At 44.2% G+C, this 21899-nt stretch overlaps 1 protein-coding gene across 3 annotated transcripts in view; it reads left to right on the plus strand.

Annotated features, from left to right (window-relative positions):
* The first annotated feature begins 12204 nt into the window (after positions 1 to 12204).
* The window catches only part of Usp40 (ubiquitin specific peptidase 40), a 63830-nt gene continuing 54135 nt past the window's right edge, over positions 12205 to 21899 (plus strand). For 2 of the 3 annotated variants that reach the window (XM_042679051.1, XM_042679052.1), the window contains exons 1-4: positions 12205 to 12293; positions 13332 to 13545; positions 17574 to 17641; positions 19256 to 19369. In XM_042679051.1, coding sequence (XP_042534985.1) covers positions 13347 to 13545; positions 17574 to 17641; positions 19256 to 19369 — 381 coding nt within the window. In that variant the 5' untranslated portion in view covers positions 12205 to 12293; positions 13332 to 13346. Of the gene's footprint in view, positions 12294 to 13331; positions 13546 to 17573; positions 17642 to 19255; positions 19370 to 21899 lie in introns of those variants that run through there. The other variant, XM_042679053.1, reaches the window with a different exon arrangement.

Genomic DNA, 21899 nt, shown 5'->3' on the forward strand with positions numbered 1-21899 from the left:
GTACCTCGGACAGTGGCTTTCGCTGGTGGCAGTTGATTCCACCAACGTAGACCATGTTGGGCATCACAGGTCTAGGAAACTCGAAGACAAAGTCAGATCTCAACAACCAAATGGATACTTGGCTGAAGAGGTCATACATGGTGACTGGGGTCTGAAGAATTTCAGAGGCTGCATCAGTGGCTCTTTTGAAAAAGTAGGTACAAAATAAAAGTTCATCCAAGTGGGAGATGTGGTTCCACACTCTCTCTCTGAAAGTCATGGCGTCTGGGAGGCCTGAGGCAAGTCTGGGAACATAGGAGAGAGGACTGGGGCACTGAGCTCCTTCTTCCAGATTATAGCAAAATACAACCCTGGAGAAAATCACGGCTGGAAGTGAAAAATGTTTGGCAACAATTAAGCCACACACATCAAAAGGATCCAGAAACACTGCATCAAAAGAACTCTCCTTTAGGAATTCCACTACTTTCTTGTCATTAAACAGACTCCTACAATGTGAAAACATGATGTCATAAAATCCCTTGGCTGAGCCAGTTAGTGCAGAAAACATAGTTTGTTCTGGAGTTTCCCACTGGGTGTCAAGAAAAACCTTGAACTCCCGGTCCAAATCCTGCAGCGTGTGAGAGGTTGAGTACGTCTTCACTGTGAAGTTCAGTGAACGTCCCAGCTGCCAACTCACCTCTGGCACGACCACCACCACCTCATGCCCTCTCTGGAAGAGTTTCTCCACCACAGAGCGCATGGACAACCAGTGGCTGCCGTCCATGGGCACCACCAGCAGCTTGCCTGCCTGGGCAGAGCCTGAGGCCAGCAGCAGACATGCACACACAGGAAGGAGGGCAGGCAAGACTGCAGGAGCCATGGGAAGAGCAGCCAGGAGCAAGCCAGCTGCACAGACTGTATGCTCTTCAAATACAGCAGGCTGAAGTACAGGTAGAAAGTGTACCATACAAAGAGTGTCTATATGTACAAATGAAATAACACTCACTGTTAATTATTTACTCCCAAGGAACAATGATTAATGTCTAGCATAAACTAAGATCTGTATTTACTTACTTGCAAGGTTAAAATAGATTAAAACCTTTGACTTGGGGAGAAGCGTGCCCTGTACTGCCCTGAAGTCATCAGAAACAGAATTGTGCAAGTGATTTGGACTTTGTCAATTATTTAGAAAGATGGAAAGCTACACTAACTTGGAATGAAGCTACTAATACTGGATTGTTTCCCAAATAAAACTTAGACTTTTCCTATAGTCTGTCAGACTTCTTACTCAGAGAGAAACTCTCAGCCCTGCCCTCCTCTCTGCAATGCAATTCTGGTTCAAAAGCAGCTCTGCCAATAAGGGGTTAAAAAACACATCCAATAAACTGTTAATAACCAATAGATTCAAGGGTTTGTTTTTTTAATAGGACAACAAAAATTTCAAAATGGACCAAGAACTTAAGACACTTGTCAAAAAAGTGCATACAATTTTCTAACAGAAATCTGGAAAGAAGGGTCACCATTCGTTTGTGAAATCATAATTGCTACCACATTGAGAGGTTACCTCCCCCTTTCCAAATGGCTGTTGTCAAAAAGACAAAATACAGATAGTGTTTTCCATGTGGAGAAATGGAACCCTGGCACATTGAGAGGAATGTATGTTTGTGAAAAACACTATGGAAAACGACGTGCAGATGCCTCAAAACCTTTTAAATAGAAATATGCTGTATTCAGGGGCTGGGAAGGTGGCTCAGGGGTAGAGCACTTGCCTTGCATGCCTGAAGCCCTGGGTTCGATTCCTCAGCACCACATAAACAAAAAGAAAAAAAAGCTGGAAGTGGCGCTGTGGTTCAAGTGGTAGAGTGCTAGTCTTGAGCCGAAGAGCTGAGGGACAGCGCCCAGGCCCAGAGTTCAGGCCCCACGACCAGACACCCCCAAAAAAGAAAAAGACATATGCTGTATTCAGAAGTCTCACTTCCTACTGTTTATCAAAATATTTGCAACCAGTTTGTCAAAGAGATGCCTGCACTCCCTTGTTCACTGCAGCTTGCTTCACAACTGCTAGGTGATGGAAGGCAGCAAATACGTGGTATATGCAAAAAATGAGATAGTATTTAGTTTTAAAAAAGAAACCCCCCATTTGCAACAATGGGTGCCACTGGAGAAAACTGTGCTAACTGAAATTAAGTGGCAGAGAGACAAAAATACCACATGATCTCACTTATCTACCATAGTGAACCCCGGGCTGTGTCACTGTATCCTAATTTCAATTCTCCAGAGTTAAAGCTGCGCTGCCCTGCTCAAATAATTCAGACAGAAATTGAATTCAGTCCACTGGGACTTACTCAGCAATTCCTCCAGGACTTGCCAAGAATGTCAAAGGACTGGGAGTGCTTGCTTCATTCCCTCATTAACGTAATTATCTGTTTTCTTAGGAGAGACTCACAAAGACTCAATAGCTAGGTACATATGATCATATAGAATGCAGTTTATCAAAATGAACTCCAAGAGATGGAAACAAGAACTTTGTGTTATTTTGTTTTTATTTTAGTTGTCTTTCTCCTTTGTTGCTGTTTTCTGTACATTAGTCTTCTTTTGGCGAGGTTAGCGGAGCACAGAAATGGTGGGATATAGGGTAAACTAATGCAGCAGTGATACTCACTAGATGCTGTGTTGAAAATGAACTTTACAACTTGTGGGGGTGTGGTGGATGGGAGGGAGAACACTGCCAGAGGGAAGAGGTGACACTGTTCAGAAAGAAATGTTCTCGTTACCTGACGTATGCAACTGGGACCCACTGTACATAACCTTTACAAGAGCAATTGTAAATACATAAACAGAATTATCTGTTGTCCCATCCCTGAGTATAACTCTTCTGGATCAATTCAGGTATTTTGTTATAGGGCTCCTACTTTGATACTCAGATACCACAGAAACAACCTCAACTCTCAACTCACACACACACACACACACACACACACACACACACAGAGTCAAATGTTTACTTCTTATCAAACAGAACTATGAATTCTGTTCTCTTATGAACACAAAAACTATATGCCTTCTGGTAATACAGCCTTCCACCTGAAACAAGGCTGTAAAAGTATACATAGTTCACAGTTATTCCTGATGAAAATTTACATTTATAGTTGTGAAACACTCAATCTCTTGATCAAGTGCCTGCTTTAAGATCTCAATTCCTCCTGGAGACTTTTGCTTTATTTATATGTGTGTATAAAATTTATATACAAAAATATTCATAAATGTATTTACAAAAATATAAATATAAATTAATATGCAAGTTTGTACATTATATAAAGCATAATGTATATGTAACCTTTGAATACATATACACATTCAAATACATATATGCTTTAATCCAGATATAAAAACATATCTTTCCTTTCTAAAAATGCAGGTATTATAAAACAAATGCCTTTGAAACCCTGGTTTCATGTTGCATTGACATCAAGACATGAGGTGGTAAGAATCACATAAAGCTATTTCTACACTGCTCCATGTGATCTAATAGGCTACACAACACTCTGGTGACTGAGGAACCTGTAGGCTCCACGCTCAGGTGGAGGGCAAGGACACAGCGAGCTGTGGGTGCAGCATGGCTCTGAGCTGATGGAATGGGAGGAGAGACGCCCTTTCAATGGCTCAGCTTTGCAGTGTCTGATTTTTTGTTGTTGTTCTTTTGTAAGATGTGGTGCTTAAACACAGGGCCTGGGTGCTGTCCCTGAACAATCTTTGCTCAAAGCTATCACTCTACCACTTTAAGCCACAGCTCCTCCTGGTTTTCTGGTGGTTAGTTGGAGATAAGAGTCTCATGTGGACTTTCCAGATCAGGCTGGCTTCCAATCACGATCCTCAGATCTCAGCCTCCTGAGTAGCTAGGATTACAGGCGTGAGTCTCTGGCATCCAGATGAGCATCTTGCACCTTGCATCTCCTTTCTTGATCTTGCTGTGTGCAAGAGTAACACCTACCTTTGACACACATAGATCTGGTTCTCCCAGACTCTTAAAGGAAGCATTATTTATACCAGTCCGTCAAGTCAGCTCAAAAATCATTCCCACCAAATACCTTCCAATATGTGAGAATCTGACCATGTCACCAGTATTGGAACAACAAACAAAAGTGGGTATTTTACCACTGGGGCCCTGGATCACCCCTGTACAGTCCACCCCTGGAGCCCTGCCTCACCCCTGCATAGTCCACCCCTGGAGCCCTGCCTCACCCTTGCACAGTCTACACCTGGAGCCCTGCCTCACCCCTGCATAGTCCACCACTGGATCCTTGCCCTCACCCCTACATAGTCCACCACTGGAGCCCTGCCTCACCCCTGCATAATCCATCACTGGAGCCCTGCCTCACCCCTGCATAGTCCACCACTGGGACCCTGCCTCACCCCTGCATAGTCCACCACTGGGACCCTGCCCTTACTTCTGCAGCACAGATGATTGTTTTTGGCAGTGTTTTCTTACCTTTAAGTTGTTTTATACAGGGCTTTCCATTCAGTGCACCAGCTTATGAGTACAATGCATCGCTTTTTTTTTTGTTTGTTTTGTTTTGTTTTTGGTGGGTTGTGGAGCTTTAACTCTGGGCCTGGGTGCTGTCCCTCATCTCTTCATCTCAAGACTAGCACTCTACCATTTGAGCCATCACCCCACTTCTGGATTTCTGATAGTTTATTGGAGAAAACAGTATCAGAGACTTTCTGCCCAGGCTGGCTTTGAACTGTGATCCTCAGATCTCAGCCTCCTGAGCAACTAGGGTTACAGGTGTGAGCCACTGGCACCCAGTTCACAAAGCATCTTGATGAAGGCCATACCTTCTATCTTTCTACCTCATTTCTCCCAACCCCATTCATCCCCTCAAGTAACCTAGTCAACACAAAACAGCTACATTAATATACTTGACACTCAACGGGATTATAACAACTCATTTTTTGGGGGAGGGGGGGTGGGTCTGGTCGTGGGACTGAACTCTGGGCCTGGGCGCTGTCCCTCAGCCATTCAGGTCAAGGTTAGCACTCTACCACTTGAGCCACAGCGCCACTTCCGGCTTTTTTTTCCCTGCTTATGTGGTGCTGAGGAATCGAACCCAGGGCCTCATGCATGCAAGGCAAGCGCTGTACCACTGAGCCACCTTCCCAGCCCAACATCTCATTTTTTAAAAGGGCATATAGCCATATTAAAAATGACCAACCAGTGTAAATATGAAATTCATGGAAAAGGAAATGCAAGTATATGCTAGAAAATTCTAATATATTCATAGAAAATGCAGTGAACATTAAAGCAGACACACACAATGCTTTGGCTCAATTTAACACATCATTAAAAATATGGCAATCTGCCATGTACCAGTGGCTTACACTGTAATCCTAGCTACTCAGGAGGCTGAGATCTGAGGATCGCTGTTCAAAGCCAGGCTGGGCAGGAACATCTGTGAGACGCTTATCTCCAATTAACCACCAGAAAACCAGAAGTGGCTCATGTTGTAAAGTATCACCTTGAGCTGAAGAGCTCAGGGACAGTGCCCAGACCCAGAGTTCAAGGCCCATAACCTACCAAAGTAAGTGTGTGTGTGTGTGTGTGTGTGTGTGTGTGTGTGTGTGTGTGTTTGGCACTCCTTGGAGCAGGAGAGGGTTTGGAAAAGGTACTACTCTCATACATTGCTGGCCAGTGTAGTGGTTCAACATTTTGAAGACAATTCCTCGAATTTATTAAATGTAATATGATAGTATCTACTATCTGACAGAACCATGCTGCTCCTGGAGCACTGGCCTACTCAGATAACCAAAAGAACAGGAAATATATGTAATGATGTAAAGAAAATACAAAGAATGATCAGGTATAATCTTGCTTAGAAAACCAAAAAGGAGAAAAAGCTTACATACCTATCTTCAGAGGCTAGCTCAGGGTTGGAAGTGTAGTTTAGGTGATAGGGCAACTGTCAATGAGCGAAAGCATCAGGTGATAGTGAATTCAAGTCCTGGTCTTAAAAAAAATAACACACACAAAAAAATAAAACAGAAGGGATAGGCTAGCTCTAAACAATATGGTGTAACAATATAAAAAAAAAACACAATTTTTAACAACTTGTCTATCAGTAAGTAGTAATCTGATGATGCCTATAACTTAGTGGCAAGTATAAATGCAAAGTAAGGGGCATCATGTATGTTTTATTAGTTGCACTTAACAGATGTGAAGTTTCTATGCCATTCAATATCTGCATATGTATATTATTTTAAGTGGGTATATACATAATACTATTTTTAAATGGGTAAAGAAGATTTTCCTGTATGCATAATATAGGATTGGTAAAAGGGAACATTTCATATTTTCAGTGTATTACCCAAAACAATGCTATAAATGCAGCCTGGAAGTAATGTGAAATTATATCAATTGTACACATATACCTATCAATGAGGGCAGCTACATGAAATCTACTTAAACCACAATAAACTATTGGCACACATCAAAACATCATCAAAAGAAGAAAATTCATTAAACTGGACCAGCAAGATGGTCTGGTTTCAGTGAAAATAAATAACACACCAATTAATGTCCAAAGCCTGGTCATGCTCAGTGTGACAAGGAGAGAAGCTGTACCTTCGGCAGTGGCTTTCCCTGGTTGCAGTTGATTCCACCAACGTAGACCATATTGGGCATTATGGGTCTAGGAAACTCCAGAACAAAGTCTGTTCTCAACAACCAAATGGACACTTGGCTGAAGAGGTCATACATGGTTACTGGGGTCTGAAGAATTTCAGAGGCAGCTTCTGAGACAGGTTTGAGAAAAAGCAGACAAAACATACGTTCCGCCAAGTGATTTGTATAATTCCACATTCTCTCCAGGAAAGTCATGGCATCTGTGAATTTTAAGAGAAGTCTGGGAATATAAGAAAGGGGAGCAGGGCACTGAGCACCTTCTTCAAGATAATGACAAAATACACCCCTGGAGAAGAGCACAGACGGAAGTGAAAGATACTTGGCAACAATTAATCCACACGCATCAAAAGGGTCCAGAAACACTGCATCAAAAGAACTCTCCTTTAGGAATTCTACTAATTCCTTGTCATTAAACAAACTCCTACAGTGTGAAAAAATCAATTCAAAAAAATGATCAGAAGAGCCCATTATTAGAGAAAACACTTTGTTCCTGCTTTTTCCAGTAGGTGTCAATAAAAACCTTGAACTCCCGGTCCAAATCCTCCAGCGAGTGAGAAGTTGAGTATGTCTTCACTGTGAAGTTCAGTGAGTGTCCCAGATGCCAACTCACCTCTGGCACGACCACCACCACCTCATGCCCTCAGTGGATGAGTTTCTCCACCACAGAGCGCATGGACAACCAGTGGCTGCCGTCCATGGGCACCACCAGCAGCTTGCCTGCCTGGGCAGAGCCTGAGGCCAGCAGCAGACAGGCACACACAGGAAGGAGGGCAGGCAAGACTGCAGGAGCCATGGTGAGTGTAGTCAGGAGCAAGCCCGCTGTTTAGATACTGAGCTCATAAAACACAGCAGGTAGAACAGACAGGGTAGAAAAAAAAAAAACAACAACACAGAAGCAGGTGTGTCTTTATGCTATTCCAGCTTGCAATGATTTACACAGAAAAAAAAATTCATGAACTGATAATTCTTAACATTTGCTGATATTTCTACTTGTATATTTTCCAGATAAGAACTGTTCATGACCTTTGCCTTAGAGATAATCAGGTAAAGCACTGCAATTTAAATACACAGATTTTACCAATGATTTTGGGCCTGGAGAGCTCAGAGAGACAATAAAGGAAGTTGGGACAAACATTGGCCTTTTGGAACATTTCCAGGAGTAATTATTGGATGTTATCTTCAAATTATACAACTTTCCTTGCTCAGAAACAAATAAGTTTCCCAACTTTAAAAGAAAGTCTTCACATGGGCTGGGAAGGTGGCTCAGTGGTAGAGCGCTAGCCTTGCATTCATGAGGCCCTGGGTTCGATTCCTCAGCACCACATAAGCAAAAAGAAAAAAGCCGGAAGTGGCGCTGTGGCTTAAGTGGTAGAGCACTAGCCTTGAGCTGAAGAGCTGAGGGACAGCGCCCAGACCCAGAGTTCAAGCCCATGACCGGGCCACTCCCCCCCCCCCCCCAATAAAAAAGCCTTCAAGTTCCTTATTCCAAGCCCTTCACTGGCAATGGACTTGCTCTTTACAGACTCTGTCATGGACAGCCATCCCTGTTTATTTGGGTCTATTGGTAGCACAGTACATGTTCCACTCCCAACCCTTCCAAGGCCTTCCTTCAGTGCTGGGAAAGCCTGACAACTCTCCTACTGGGACTCTTCCAGGGCTGCCAAGGTATTGAGGGACGGAAAGGGGAACTGTTAGGAAGAGACAGAGAAAAAATTGGCAAGCATAAAACATGGCCAACAATGGTGTCCCACATGGTGTTTATTCTCCCATAATGCCTCCAGCTACTGTTCAATGGCCTGGGTGTCCTCTCACCTAATCAAAGGAGCCAGCGTGGCACGAGCACAAGCTCTCAGGCAACTCAAAGGCCAAGGGAGGAGGCATGGGCAGGACCCTGTACTATAACACCGTCCTCTGCGGAACTCTGATGAACAACTCTCAGGCGCTTCTGCGGCTGGAGACTTTCCTTACCTGCTTTCAAGCCTCTCCTTTCACTTTCAAATAAACTTGGTTTACCACCAACACTTCCCCTCCTTTTACTTGTTTAACTGGTAGGGAAAATAAACCTGCCCTAGACAGTATTCATATGTTAGGACCATCTTTTTTTTTTTTTCTCTCTCTCTCAGTATTGAGGCTTGAACTCTGTCTCTCAGCTTTTTTTGCTGAAGGCTAGTGCTCAACCACTTCAACCACGTCTCCACTTTTGGCTCTTTGGTAGTTTATTGGAGATAAAAGTCTCACAGATTTTCCTGCATGGACTGGCTTGGGACTAAGATCTTCAGATCTCAGCCTCCTGAGTAGCTAGAATTACAGGTGTGAGCCACCAGCAGCCTGCCTACGATCACCTTTTAAAATTACTTTCTCCTAATGAATCCAGTGTATCAAAGTAGTTATTTAGTTCAGGCTTCCTGAGAATTTTTTTTTTGAAATGCCTCTCTCTTTCCTACATTATCCCATCTAGAGATTTTTGTCCTGTGGAATGAGTTCACACAATGACTCCATAACCCGCTTTCATGTTTACTTGAGTTTCCTTCTCACATTCTTGGAGCTGTCCCTGAGAGCCACATATTCATATTCGTTATGGCTTCTCCATCCACAGTATCCCCTCTACACTCTGTTCACAGCACATGTTCAAGAAATGTTCGTGGCCTTAGACTCAACTACACAGAGGCAGGTTTCTAGAAAGCTTTAGGTGAGGCCAGTGAAACACATTAGGGCACCTGAGGACCATTTAGTGAGCGATTCCTCAAGCAGCCAAGGAAGGGCCTTGCTCCCGGTTAGGAGCACAGGATGGCCTTTTCCAGCGCATTTGCCACGTCACCTCTTGTCCCTGTGACTGGGAACTTTCAGGAAATTGTCTTTGCAACGCAAAAGGTGAGCAGACAGACAGTATGATGGCATGATGGAAACTCATACTCCCCTGTCCCCCAGGAAGTTCCATTAGCAACTCCTAACTGTACCATTACAGTAAGCTGGAACCACCTAGATGGTGCCCAGATCTAACAGAAAGATAAGAACATCTCATCATGACCTGGTTGCCCCTTTACTGTCTCCAAATTCACCAAACACCTGGCAGAGCCCTTCCTGGGTACACAGTATGGGGGGGAGGGGGATTGCAGATAGTCATCCACTTTCTCTTACCATTCTAAGATGATTTGGGAAGCCCATTCCAATCCTACCTCAAACTAGAGGAGATGGCCCAGTTAGACTACTAAGGCCTGGTAAAAATAAAACAAATAAGAAGAGGTAGTGGTCATAATGACTAGCACGAGGATTTTGCAATAATGAGTTGCCACCAGCTGTGAGGCTTGCTCATAAATATCTACCAGCCACAGAGACCAGCCACTGTACTCATTCCAATAAACGCACAGAGATTTCCATCTCTACAGCAGCATAGCTGTAGCAACTGCAAAGGCTGCAGAGGCAGCAGCAGTGACAGGTGACAGGAGAAAGGAGAAGAATATTGCAGAGTTTCAGAGATTGGCTGGCATCGAAATGGTAGGGAGCAGAGGCAGCAGAAACAAGGAGGGCCGTGAAGAGTCATAGAAGGAAAAGTGTGTGCCCCTGGTCACTGGAAGAAACAACTGCCAAGCTTTAGGAGCTAAGAGTCTCAGTCACCCTGGACCAAGAGCTGTTACATTAGTCACTGCAAATCTGAGAATTCCAGTACCCAAGGCCTGTAGGACACTGTGACACCTAAATTTGCCACTTTGGCTGCTGTCCACTGCCAGGTTCACTCTTGCTGGAAGCAACGAAGCCTGTGAAGTGTCAGGGTTGCTGATGGGCAAAGTCCAGAGCAGCAAGCCTCCAAACTGAGTACTGACAGACATGTTTAATCCACCTAGAGCCTGAACAGGCTAATCTCATCTGTAAGTCTCTGGGTCTGCCAGTTCAGCTCCTAGGTTTGGGCACTCAAGAGCCCAGTATGCCAACACTTAAAAGAGCTTCTCCTGGCCTACCCACAATCCCTTTCTGGCTGTCCACAATCAGCTGATTGGCACATTGTTACAAGAAAACATAGGAGAAGACTTAACACATTGGTGTGGGCCATGATTGTTTTAGATAGGATCCTCCCATAAAAAAATAAAAATGGACAAATAGGATCATATCTCTCTTTTTTAAACTGTGGTTGAACCCAAGTAAGAAAAACACTCACCATATTTGCCACTTCAAAGTAAACAACATGAACATTCATGAACATTCTGTGCAGTCTTGGTGTTGTAGTGCCATCCCCACTCTGGTTCCAGATGGTCTTCATCACCACTAAGAAACCCTTTCCCATTCAGCCCTCACGCACTTAAACTTGTCCCACCAATCTCTAGTATCTCTCCGGATTTGCCTCCTCTGGGTATTTGGTACAAATGGAATGCCGCTATCTGTGGCCTACTGTGTTTTCTTTCATTTTACACAATGTTTGTGAGACTCCTATATTTTGTAGCATGCGTCAAAGTTTTGTTTCTGTTTAAGTGGAGTATTATTTTATTGCTCAGTTTGAAAAGACAAAGGAGAGCAGTCAAAGGGAAGAAACAGCTGAGGATTCTGCTGGGACTTTTCCCACCAGCCAGAAAAGAGTCACGAAAGAGGAGGTACTTAACAGGCAATAGTCAGTCAAGACTGGTGAGAACAAGTGTATTCTCGCTGGTATTTCCTAGTGGAGACCTCGATTCCAGCCTGTCCTCTGCCTTTCCTTCTTTCCTTCTAACACCTCCTGGCCTTTACAGCCACAGCAACCTTGATCAAAGGGTTCCAAAACAAAATCCTTAGGCTGACATTCATTTTGACTCATGTCCCAACGTCCTCCATGATTCCTCTTCTCAATTTCCCAAACCTTTAGCTGAAGCTGAAGTAATTTTTATTGGTTTTATTTTTTGCTGAAGTTATTTCCTCCCTGTCCCTCTCATTCATTTCTGGATGGAGACTGGATTGGACAGGGAAGATAAGTGGGGCTGAGGGCTGGGGGTGTCGCTCAGATCACTTTCCTAGCAAGTCCAAGGCCCCGGGTTCACTCCCCAGCACTGCCAAAAAGCGGGGCATTAAGGAAGGGGTTTAAGGAACCTACTGGAAGAGCCGAGGGAGTTGTTTTGTTTAGGGGCGCGCGCGCAGCGGTAACGGGGCTCGCATGCGGGGCCTGGAAGCCGCCCCTCGGCTCTCTCCGCTCAAGGCTGGCCCGAACCGACGCGAGCGGCCCACAGGAAGTGAGCCCCGAGCGAGGAGCACCGGCTCGCGGGGCGGGGACGCCGGCCCCGGGTTTCTAAGGGAAACCACGTCGGGGCGACGGTGCTCGGCAGACAACGAGGGCCCGTCTGCACGGCCCAGCCGGCAGAACCACGGCGCGCGGCGCACACAGCCTTCCACACGCCCAAGCCGAGCACGCGGAGCACCTACCCGCCGCAGCGCGCCGGCCGGACCCCGGGTCCCGCGCCCCGGCCGACCTCCTCCCGGGAGGAAGCGCGAGACCTGTCAGCTCTCGCGCGACCCGCCGACGCTGCCGCGGGGCACCCTGGGAAACGTAGTCCCGAGTCCCCAAAGGGAAAAAATCTGTTCGCTGAGACCCGTCCACGCCAAGATGGCGGCGCCCATCGGGGTTAAGTCCGTTCGCCCTGCGTTCGGGCCGGGGCGGGGGTCTGGGCTTTAGGCTGTAAGTTGAGGCCGGGCCCGGGATCCAGGGAGGGATGGGAGAACACGTCGGTGTTGGGACGGCGGCGTGGGCCGCAGGGCCTGAGGAGGGCGCGGCGAGGGGCGGCCGGGCCCGACGGCGGCGTGGCGCCGACGCCCGTCCGGGCCGCGGTCTCGGGCCGCCCCGACCTCGCCGGGCCGCCGGGTGGAGTGGAGTCGGACCCAGGCCGCGGCCGGCCGGGGATTACAAAAGATGTGGGGTCCTCGGTGTGGCCTCGAGGCCGGACTCTGGAGTTCACGTCTTGTGCTTCTCTCCCCGGCCCCGAGTTGGAAAGCAACATCACTTCGGGTCCGTCACGCAGATCCCGCGCCGGCGCTCGGCTCGCCTGCCAGCCTCGACGGCAGCCCTGGCCCGGGACCCGCGGCCTCCGCGCGGACGCTGGCGCCAGCGTGCGGCGCCGGGCTTAAGCCCCACTTTTTTTTTTTTTTTTACTGACATCACCTCCCCACCTGCCTAGCTGGGGACAACGCGCTGCCACCACCGCGGGAAAGATTCGTCTCTTTAATCCACTGAAGTGTCAGAATCTGGCACGTGGGACTGAGGGGTGTGAGTTGCGCAGATTTTAGTCATTGATGGCCCCAATTCTCTGTTACCTCCCAGACGGTAGAATTGGTTTTGTCCCCCTACCGTTGACTTGGATGTAGTTGATGATTTTTATCCTTTTCATGAGTAATGTGAATCCACATTTTTAAGAACGGCTCTGATTTCTTGTGGGCCAAACTCTGTACAAGGTGCCTTTCTTTCGTTTGCCAGACATGTATTGCCACATTGTATTTGTCACGTTGTAGCTATAGGGAAATAGTTTGAGGAACGTACCCAAGGTCACATAGACGAGCTAAGATCGTGGTAAAATTTTTAAAAAGTTCAACCTTACTGCCTCCGAACTACATATTGTCTATAAGGAAGAATTTAACAAAAGTCAATCATCCAAAGTGTAAGGAAGATGTGGGGAAAACTTGTTTTAAAAGTAAAAGCATTTCTATAACATTTTTTTTTAAGGAGAAAAATTCCACAATGTTTGGGGACCTATTTGAAGAAGATTATTCCAGTGTGTCTAATAATCAGTATGGAAAAGGGAAGAACTTAAAGACTAAAACTTTGGAGCCACCTGCTCCTAGAGAATTCACCAATTTAAGTGGAATCAGAAATCAGGGTGGAACCTGTTACCTCAATTCCCTTCTTCAGACTCTTCATTTCACACCTGAATTCAGAGGTATGCTATATTACATGCATTTGAATAATAGTACATACCATTGACTTTATGTGTAGCTAATTATATGAATCACAGAAGTTCTTAAAATTGTATTCCACAGTATGTTATATTGTTGCAAACATAAGATACAAGTTAGTGGTTTTTCTCTGCAGGGAAATGTGAAGGTTAAATTATTTTAAATATATTCTAAGTTATTCTAGTAATGTTTAATAACAAAATTTAAAAATAAGACAATATATTTATTCTCCAGTTCCTGTGATTTAAAACACAACCTAAAGAGTATTCTGTCTTGTGTACTGGGTTTCATTATTGCTATATCACATATATTGTTGAATTTAATCCTTTGTACAAAGTAACAAACACCTAAGCCAGATTTAGTTATATCCTGATTTGGGGGAATGGAAAGGGGTGACACAATATTTATACACATTCACAGTTGCTTAGCTGCAGTTCTGAAATCCAGAAAAGTGGCTCATGTCTATAATCCTAGTAACTCAGGAAGCAGAGATCTAGTATTATGAAGCCAGCCCCAGCAGAAAACTTGATTAATCTCCAATTCACTACCAAGAAAGCCAAAAGAGGAGCTGTGACTCAAGTGGCAGAGTGCTCGCATTGAGCCAAAAAAAAGCTGACAGGGCCCAGGTCCTAAGTTTAAGTCTCAGGACTGGCACATATTCATGCCCATGCACATAACCACACACACAACAAAATCTGTTGTGGAACTATACAGAGTCATCTCTCACTAGGACCACTATTCATACCTTGATTCCTGGAATGTTAATCTGTATTAATGGGTTCTGTCTGCCCAGACCCTGCTGAGAATGAAAAGTCATGTCTATAACAATTTCTTCAAGAAATTCTGAAATCCAAAGACTCAATTTTAGGTAAAGGATTATATGTAAAGACTAGAAACCCAAGCCGGGCGCCGGTGGCTCACATCTGTAATCCTAGCTACTTAGGAGGCTGAGATCTGAGGATCACGGTTCAAAGCCAGCCCGGGCAGGAAAGTCTGTGAGACTCGTATCTCCAATAAACCACTAGAAAACCGGAAGTGGCACTCTAGCTCTAGCAGTAGAGTACTCGCCTTGAGCTGAAGAGCTGAGGGACAGCGCCTAGGCCCAGATTGCAAGCCGCGCGACGAAAGAAGGAAGGAAAGAAAGAGAAACCCACTCAGATTCATTATATTTTAACAAAAAACAAGAGTTGGGGAGGGTTATTGTGAGGGTAAAGAGGACTCTCAAAAATCAGACTGACAGGGGGCTGGGAAGGTGGCTCAGTGGTAGAGCACTTGCCTTGCATGCCTGAGGCCCTGGGTTAGATTCCTCAGCACCACATAAGCAAAAAGAAAAAAGCTGGAAGTGGCGCTGTGGCTCAAGTGGTAGAGCGCTAGCCTTGAGCTGAAGAGCTGAGGGACAGCGCCCAGGCCCAGAGTTCAGGCCCCACGACCAGACCAAAAAAAAAAAAAATCGGACAGACAATAAGCCTTTGATTTCTTGCCTCTATTTTTTTTGTTTTGTTTTTTTTGGGGGGGGGTCCAGGTGTGAGCCGCCAACACTCAACTCTGTTTCTTTTATTGCAGTCTGGATATTTTGGCCTTGCAATGATTAGGCACCCCAGTGTTATGTGACTTTGTAGACTCCGCTCAAAGTGTCCATGCTCCTAGGACAGCCTGACTCATCCTATAGCTGAGTGCTATAGAAGAGGAATCTCTTCTCACCAACTCCCAGTTTATTAGATCTTTATGATATATTAGATCTCTTGGTTCTAAGATTAAAAAAAAAACAGCCACCTTCCTTTTCTGGAGATTTAGTAAATATTTATTATTGTCTCCGATTCTATCTATTCCATAAAATTTTCCTCGTGATACAGTGAATAATTCCACTCTTAGAAACTTTCAGCATCAATGAAGGAAATACCATAGTAAAACTCCAAATGAAGGGCAGGAAAAACGAAAGGCAAGAATATGAAACATGTCCTGTTTGTGATGGGGGTACAGGTGCAAGTAGGAAAGAGTGGAGAAAGTTAAGAAAGGTGAATTTGGTCAAAATACTTTATGTACATGTGGAAACGTGGAAAATGAGCCAGGCCCTGGTGGCTCACACCTATAATCCTAGCTACTCAGGAGGCTGAGATCTGAAGATCATTGTTCAAAGCCAGCCCAGGCAGCAAAATCTGTAAGTCTTATCTCCAACAAACTACTCAGAAAAGGCTGGAAGTGGCACTGTGGCTCAAGTGTTGGGTGCTAGCCTTGAGCAAAGGAAGCTCAGGGATAGCACCCAGGCCCTGAGTTCAAGCCCACGACCAGCACCAAAAGAGAGAGTGGTGGTAAATGAAGCTTGTTGAAATTAGGAAAGGAAAATAAGAGAGTGATAGAGGAGGTAAGTGTCTAATCAATATACATCATATGCCTATGTGGACATGTCGAAATAAAATCTCCTTGTACAACTAATTGATGCTAGTTAAAAGTATAAAAAGAAAAGACATTTTCAGCATTAGCCAAGAGGGATAAAACTTTTTCAGGTTTTAATGTGGTTGAGGTTAATATGCTTGAAGTAGAAAAGTAATCTCAAGAAGAGACTGCGAAACACTGAGAAGGCTGAGGCAGGAAAATCACAAGTTGGAGGTCAGTCTAGGCTACGTAGTGAGACTCTGTCTCAAAAAAGGAGAGGAGAGGAGGGGAGTGAAGGGAAAGAGAAAAGAGATAAAAGAAGAGAAAAGAAAAGATGGAGGGAAAAAGTGAGGGACTGGGGTGTCTTGGAGGCTAGCAGTAGGCAAGAAGGGCTGACAGCTGCAAGCCAGCTTTCTCTGGCAGACCAGTGACATGGTTTTAGCTTTGTAGTACAAGATGTGTGTATTTTGCACAGTTCAGCAGGTTCCTGTCACATAGAAAGTGGAGCTATAATTTGGAAAAGGTAAGGAGTAACAGCACCAGAGGAGAAAATTTGGAGGAGGTATTTTTTAATAATATTTTAAAGTAAGGCAAATTGAGTTCATTGTACTACCAGGATAGTATAGCCAGGAGTAGTGAAGATGATTTGTAAAGACCCTCTAGGAATGGTTTTATGCTTTAACCTGTAGGCCTACAGTTAATTTTTGCCCAGTCTCAGATCTTCATTGGGAATATACCATAACAGCAATTACTAGAACTGCAAAAAGACATACCCTCACATCCCTGACCCTCCTGAGGCATATCAAATTTTCTCCAGAGGAATTCAGGATACAGACTTCCCAGAAGACTCAAATATGACCTCATTGGGTGATGAACCTATATGTTAAATTACCTTTTTTAATTATAGAGACTGGCACGAGGTTGGCAGCTTTTAACCATTATCCATAGAAAAGACATTTGTACACCCCACTCCCCAAAAGGGAATAGCATAACGTCATAGTAAAAGATGACCCTTCCCATGAAAGGTTGGCTGTCAGCCTTGTGTTTGAAAATGCACGTCACTCTTGTGTTTCCCGGGATTCCCCATGACTTTGTGTTCCCACTGCCATAGGCAATGCAAATCAATTATTTTTGATGATACTGTTCATAGATGGTTTGGGTATGTTTTTGTGGTGCTATGGATTGAACCTAAGGTCTTGCATGTGCCAGCAAGGGCTCTACCACTGAGCCTTGGGTTTTTGAGCCAGAGTCTTGCTAGGGAGCTCAGGCTGGCTTCTAACTTGATATGTAATCTAAGCTGGCCTCGAAGTCCTCCTACATCTGCTTCACAACTGTTGGGATTACAAGTGTGCCCCACCATGCCCATGATGTATATACTTCTATGGGTATGAACTAATCATTGGTGAAGGTTTTCTGAACCCCCTCACCCCGATTCTGAAACCTTAGCAAAATCACTTTATCTTCTTAGATTCAGTGCACAAAAATGTTTTTAGAAGCAAGTATAGATTAAGGGTGTAAAAATGGACACAGTCCTATTTTCGGATCTTTAAGGATATTACTTAGTTGTGGTCTGGCTTTCTAAAGATAGTTTCTAAGATGAAATCATGTCATTCACATCTCTGGTTCTACTTTTGTTTAGAAGCTTTATTTTCTCTTGGTCCGGAAGAGCTTGGTTCCTTAGAAGATAAGGATAAACCTGATGCAAAGGTATTAAACCTATAATTTACTAGAGGCTTTTGGAATATTAAAAAAAAATGGTTTTTAAAGGAGGAATTAAACTACTTATTCATAGGAAACAATAATGTTATTTATTACCAGTATTTCTTTATTTTCAGAAAGTGACTTGCCTTATATTCTTAGCAACGAAATTATCTTTCTGAAAAACAGAATTTTCCAACATAATGCTGTTAGTACTTTGACAAACTTACCTTATTGTGCTATGTTTATAAATCATCCGTATTAGCCTACCAAAACATCTATTTAATACACTTATTTTCAACAATATGGAAAAAGAAATATGGAAATCATTATTTTTCAATTTGGTCTTATGGAAATCCCAAGTAGAGAATTGAGTTTATCATTTTGTACGTACTGTAGAGAAATTGTATTTAAGGCAAAGCTGTAAGTTATGTATTCCCTGACTAATCCCTAGTCCTCACTTTGATGCTTAAGTCTGTAAGTGTGTGTGTGTGTGTGTGTGTGTGTGTGTGTGTGTGTGTGTGTGTGTGTGTGTGTGTGTGCGTGCGCGTGTGTGTGCGTGCGTGTGCATGCACATGCGCGCGTAAGCGCTCTCTTGGTTTTTTTTGCACAAGGTTGATAACCACTTGAGCCACACCACCACTTGAGCTATACCTTTGCTTCTGGCCTTTTGATGGCTAAGTGGTTTTAAGAATTTCTTAGATTTGTCTGCCAGGGCTGGCTTTGAATCTCAGTCCTCAAATCTCTGCCTCCTGAGTAGCTAGAATTACAGGCATAAATCACTACATCCAGTAATCCTTTACTGCAGTGCTTCTCACACCAATTGTGTGGCCAGTTTTTGTGGCATTTTCCCCTCTCAACCTGTTACAGATCAATATAGTAAAATTTCCACAAAAATTTCTAAATGTTTATCCTCTCTTCAACCCTCCAAGTCTGACTTGCAGGCTGGATTTTGAAAAGCCTTGCTTCATATAAGGCAAGAGCAGTCCCAAACCCAAAAGTTGGGAGACAGGGTACCACTAGCCCCAAGAAACACCAGGACTCCAGAGGGAGATCTGTGTGCCTGGAAAATTCCTATATTGTCTGTAACAATCTATTAGCGATAGAGAAAAAATTAACTATGAAAGATTCTAACTTGCTCTCTATGATGACTTGTGGTTTATTTGGGTTTCTTTTGAGGTTTTTTGTTGTTTTTGTCGGTCATGGGGCCTGAACTCTGGGCCTGGGCACTGTCCCTCAGCTCTTCAGCTCAAGGCCAGCGATCTACCATTTGAGCTCCAGCACCACTTCTGGCTTTTTCTGCTTATGTGGTGGTGCTGAGGAATTGAACTCAGGGACTCATGCATGCAAGGCAAGCACTCTACCACTGAGCCACCTTCCCAGCCCTCTTGAGTTTTAATATTGACTTGAAACTACACATGTAAAGATTAAAAACTCTTAAGGTATCTAAAGCGTTTTGGACTACATTAGAATTCCAAAGGGCTGAATCTTAGTTATTTGTAATAAAAGATTTATAAACTCTCTGTTGAATGAACAAGAGATAGGGGAAAACTAGTCTTCTTTTATGAAGCTTTACTCAGTGTGTTAAAAGGCTCATGTAGAACACATCTGTTTGTCCCCCAGGTTCGAATCATACCTTTACAGTTGCAGCGCTTGTTTGCTCAGCTTCTGCTCTTAGACCAGGAAGCTGCATCCACAACAGACCTCACTGACAGCTTTGGGTGGACCAGCAATGAGGTATGAAGGCCTGGGAGGAAGTTCCAGGAAGTGGAGGGAAAAGGCCACACTGTTTCAGCATGTTATCCAACTGCCTTTAATCTGCCTTATGATCACAGTACGTTGGTTGAATGTTGTTTTACATTGCATAACTACAAGCCAGAAGTATTTTTGTTTCATAGGTACTGTAAGCAGGGGTTTATGTCTGGTTGTGACTTGGGGTACAGGAACTGATTTTTCTTTGCAATCTCTATTCCAAAATAATCTTCATCAGGTCTAGTTAAGATTTTAAAAAAAAAAAGACACTTAGAAATAGCACATGGAAATTATTTGCCATGTATGGGGCAATCTGCTCATCAGCTAATTTTTTTTTTTTTTGTCGGTTGTGGGGCTTGAACTCTGGGACTAGGCGCTATCCCTGTGCTCTTCAGCTCAAGGTGAGCACTCTACCATTTGAGCCACAGCACCACTTCCGGTTTCCTAGTGGTTTATTGGAGATAAGAGTCTCACGGACTTTTCTGCCCAGGCTGGCTTTGAACCGTGATCCTCAGATCTCAGCCTTCTCAGTATTACAGGCCTGAGCCACCGGTGCCCAGCTAATCATCAGCTAAATTTTTAGTCTACCATCCTTGTCCAGTGTTTTCATGTTCTCTGTCCTGATTTATCTCTGACTCTTCCTTTTCTTCTATATTGGGGGAGTGGAGGTAGTGTTCCTCTCATTTATCTATTAGAAGTTCCTAAAGGGCAGTCTACCACATACAAACGCCAAACAGTTGTCAGCAACAAGGAAACATGCTTGTTGTCTGTCTGCATTGCCATCACTAAATAAATCTGATCTGTCCTCCTCTGTCATTTCCCATTCTCCCCTCTCTCTCCCCTGACCAGTCTCAGCAAACTTTGTTGTTCTCTTTTCATGCAGTTTCCTATTTCTTAAGATCACACAAACTTCTTCCCTATTTGTGCGTTTTCTAAATAACATTTTGTAGGAAGCTTTCCGGGACTACACCTGTAGTGGCACCATTGCCAAATGATGGTGTGTTTAGAAACAGCTGGTCAACTGCCACAGGTGTTCTGTCCCTTCAGGGCCAGTACTGTCACCTGAATTTACATTCTCTGGTTTCTCATATTTTAAAAGGCAAAAAAAAGATCCCAAGTCCCATACCTTGCTCAGTTTTCAGCCCCCTTCTCTGCCTCTCACACTTCAATGTGTCCTCCCTCACACCTCTCCTTCTGTATCACTCCCCATTCCTTTGCCTCCTGGCTATGCTTTGGTAAAGTCTCTCATGGCATCTATATGCCAAGACCAAAAGACACTTCTGTGTCCTGAGGTAGGCTGGGTCAGTGGCACACCTCACCTTGGCAAAGCTCCAGCATTTCCTGTTCCTCACATCTTCTGAAAGTCCTCTTCTACTGCTCCTTCTCCTTTTCTACAGTTCTCAGTGGTGGTGCACACTGTGGCTTTGGCTTATAAAATGTGTGTGTGTGCATGCGTGCGTGTGTGCACGCCGGTACTATGGCTAAAATTCAGGTTCTTAAGCTTTTGTGCTCAAGGCTACTGCTCTATCATTTTGAGTCACAACACCATTTCCAGCTTTTTGGTAATTAATTGGAGATGAGAGTTTCATGGACCTTCCCTGCCCAGGCTCGTTTTAAACTGTCATCCTCAGATCTCAGTCTCTTGAGTAGCTAGGATTATAGTTTTGAGCCACCAGTGCCAGACTATATAAAGTGTTTTTAAATAACTAGTTCATATACAGTTACATGATTCACAATGGATTGAACCATAAAGCAAGATCCATTTTGATTTTTTCTGAGTAGCAGTAAATATTAATCTTGTTTTTGCTGGTTTTCACTTCAAAGCAGTAAGTTCTAGTTCTTCAATAGTGACAGTTGGTAAAGATCACCATCCACTGTGATCTAAATTGTGCACATACTGCTGGTTCTTGTTTGCTGACGGGAACCAGTTGTACTATTCCCTACTCTTTGTCTGTGGCATGGCCCAGTGTGCTTTCTCCTGAGAATTGTGGTTCAAAGCCAGCCTGAGCAGGAAAGTCCATGAGACTCTTACCTCCAATTACCACAAGGAAACCAGAAGTGGCATGGCCCAGTGTGCTTTTACCTTTCAGCTGTGGGGTGAGTTCAGTTATACGTACACACTGAACACTGCCTTTTCATTCTGTAGTGAAATCAAAATAGATGGTGATATTGTAACCTGCTATCAGCTCATGTCACTTAAACATCCTTGTAGGGGCTGGGAAGGTGGCTCAGTGGTAGAGCGCTTGCCTTATATGCATGAGGCCCTGGGTTCGATTCCTCAGCACCATATAAGCAGAAAAAGCTGGAAGTGGTGCTGTGGCTCAAGTGGTAGAGGGCTAGCCTTGAGCTGAAATGCTGAGAGACAGTGCTCAGGCCTAGAGTTAAGGCCCCATGACTGGCAAAAAAAAGCAAAAAAACACATCCTTGTAGTGAATTAAGCTTTAGCATGGATTTCTTGATTCCTCTTGGAGTTTTGTTTGAACTATTTTTTGAGTTTTATTTTTTAAAGTCTGCA

This window comes from Dipodomys spectabilis, unplaced genomic scaffold, assembly GCF_019054845.1.
Source record: "Dipodomys spectabilis isolate Male_0828 unplaced genomic scaffold, ASM1905484v1 ptg000051l, whole genome shotgun sequence".
Taxonomy (NCBI): Eukaryota; Metazoa; Chordata; class Mammalia; order Rodentia; family Heteromyidae; genus Dipodomys; species Dipodomys spectabilis.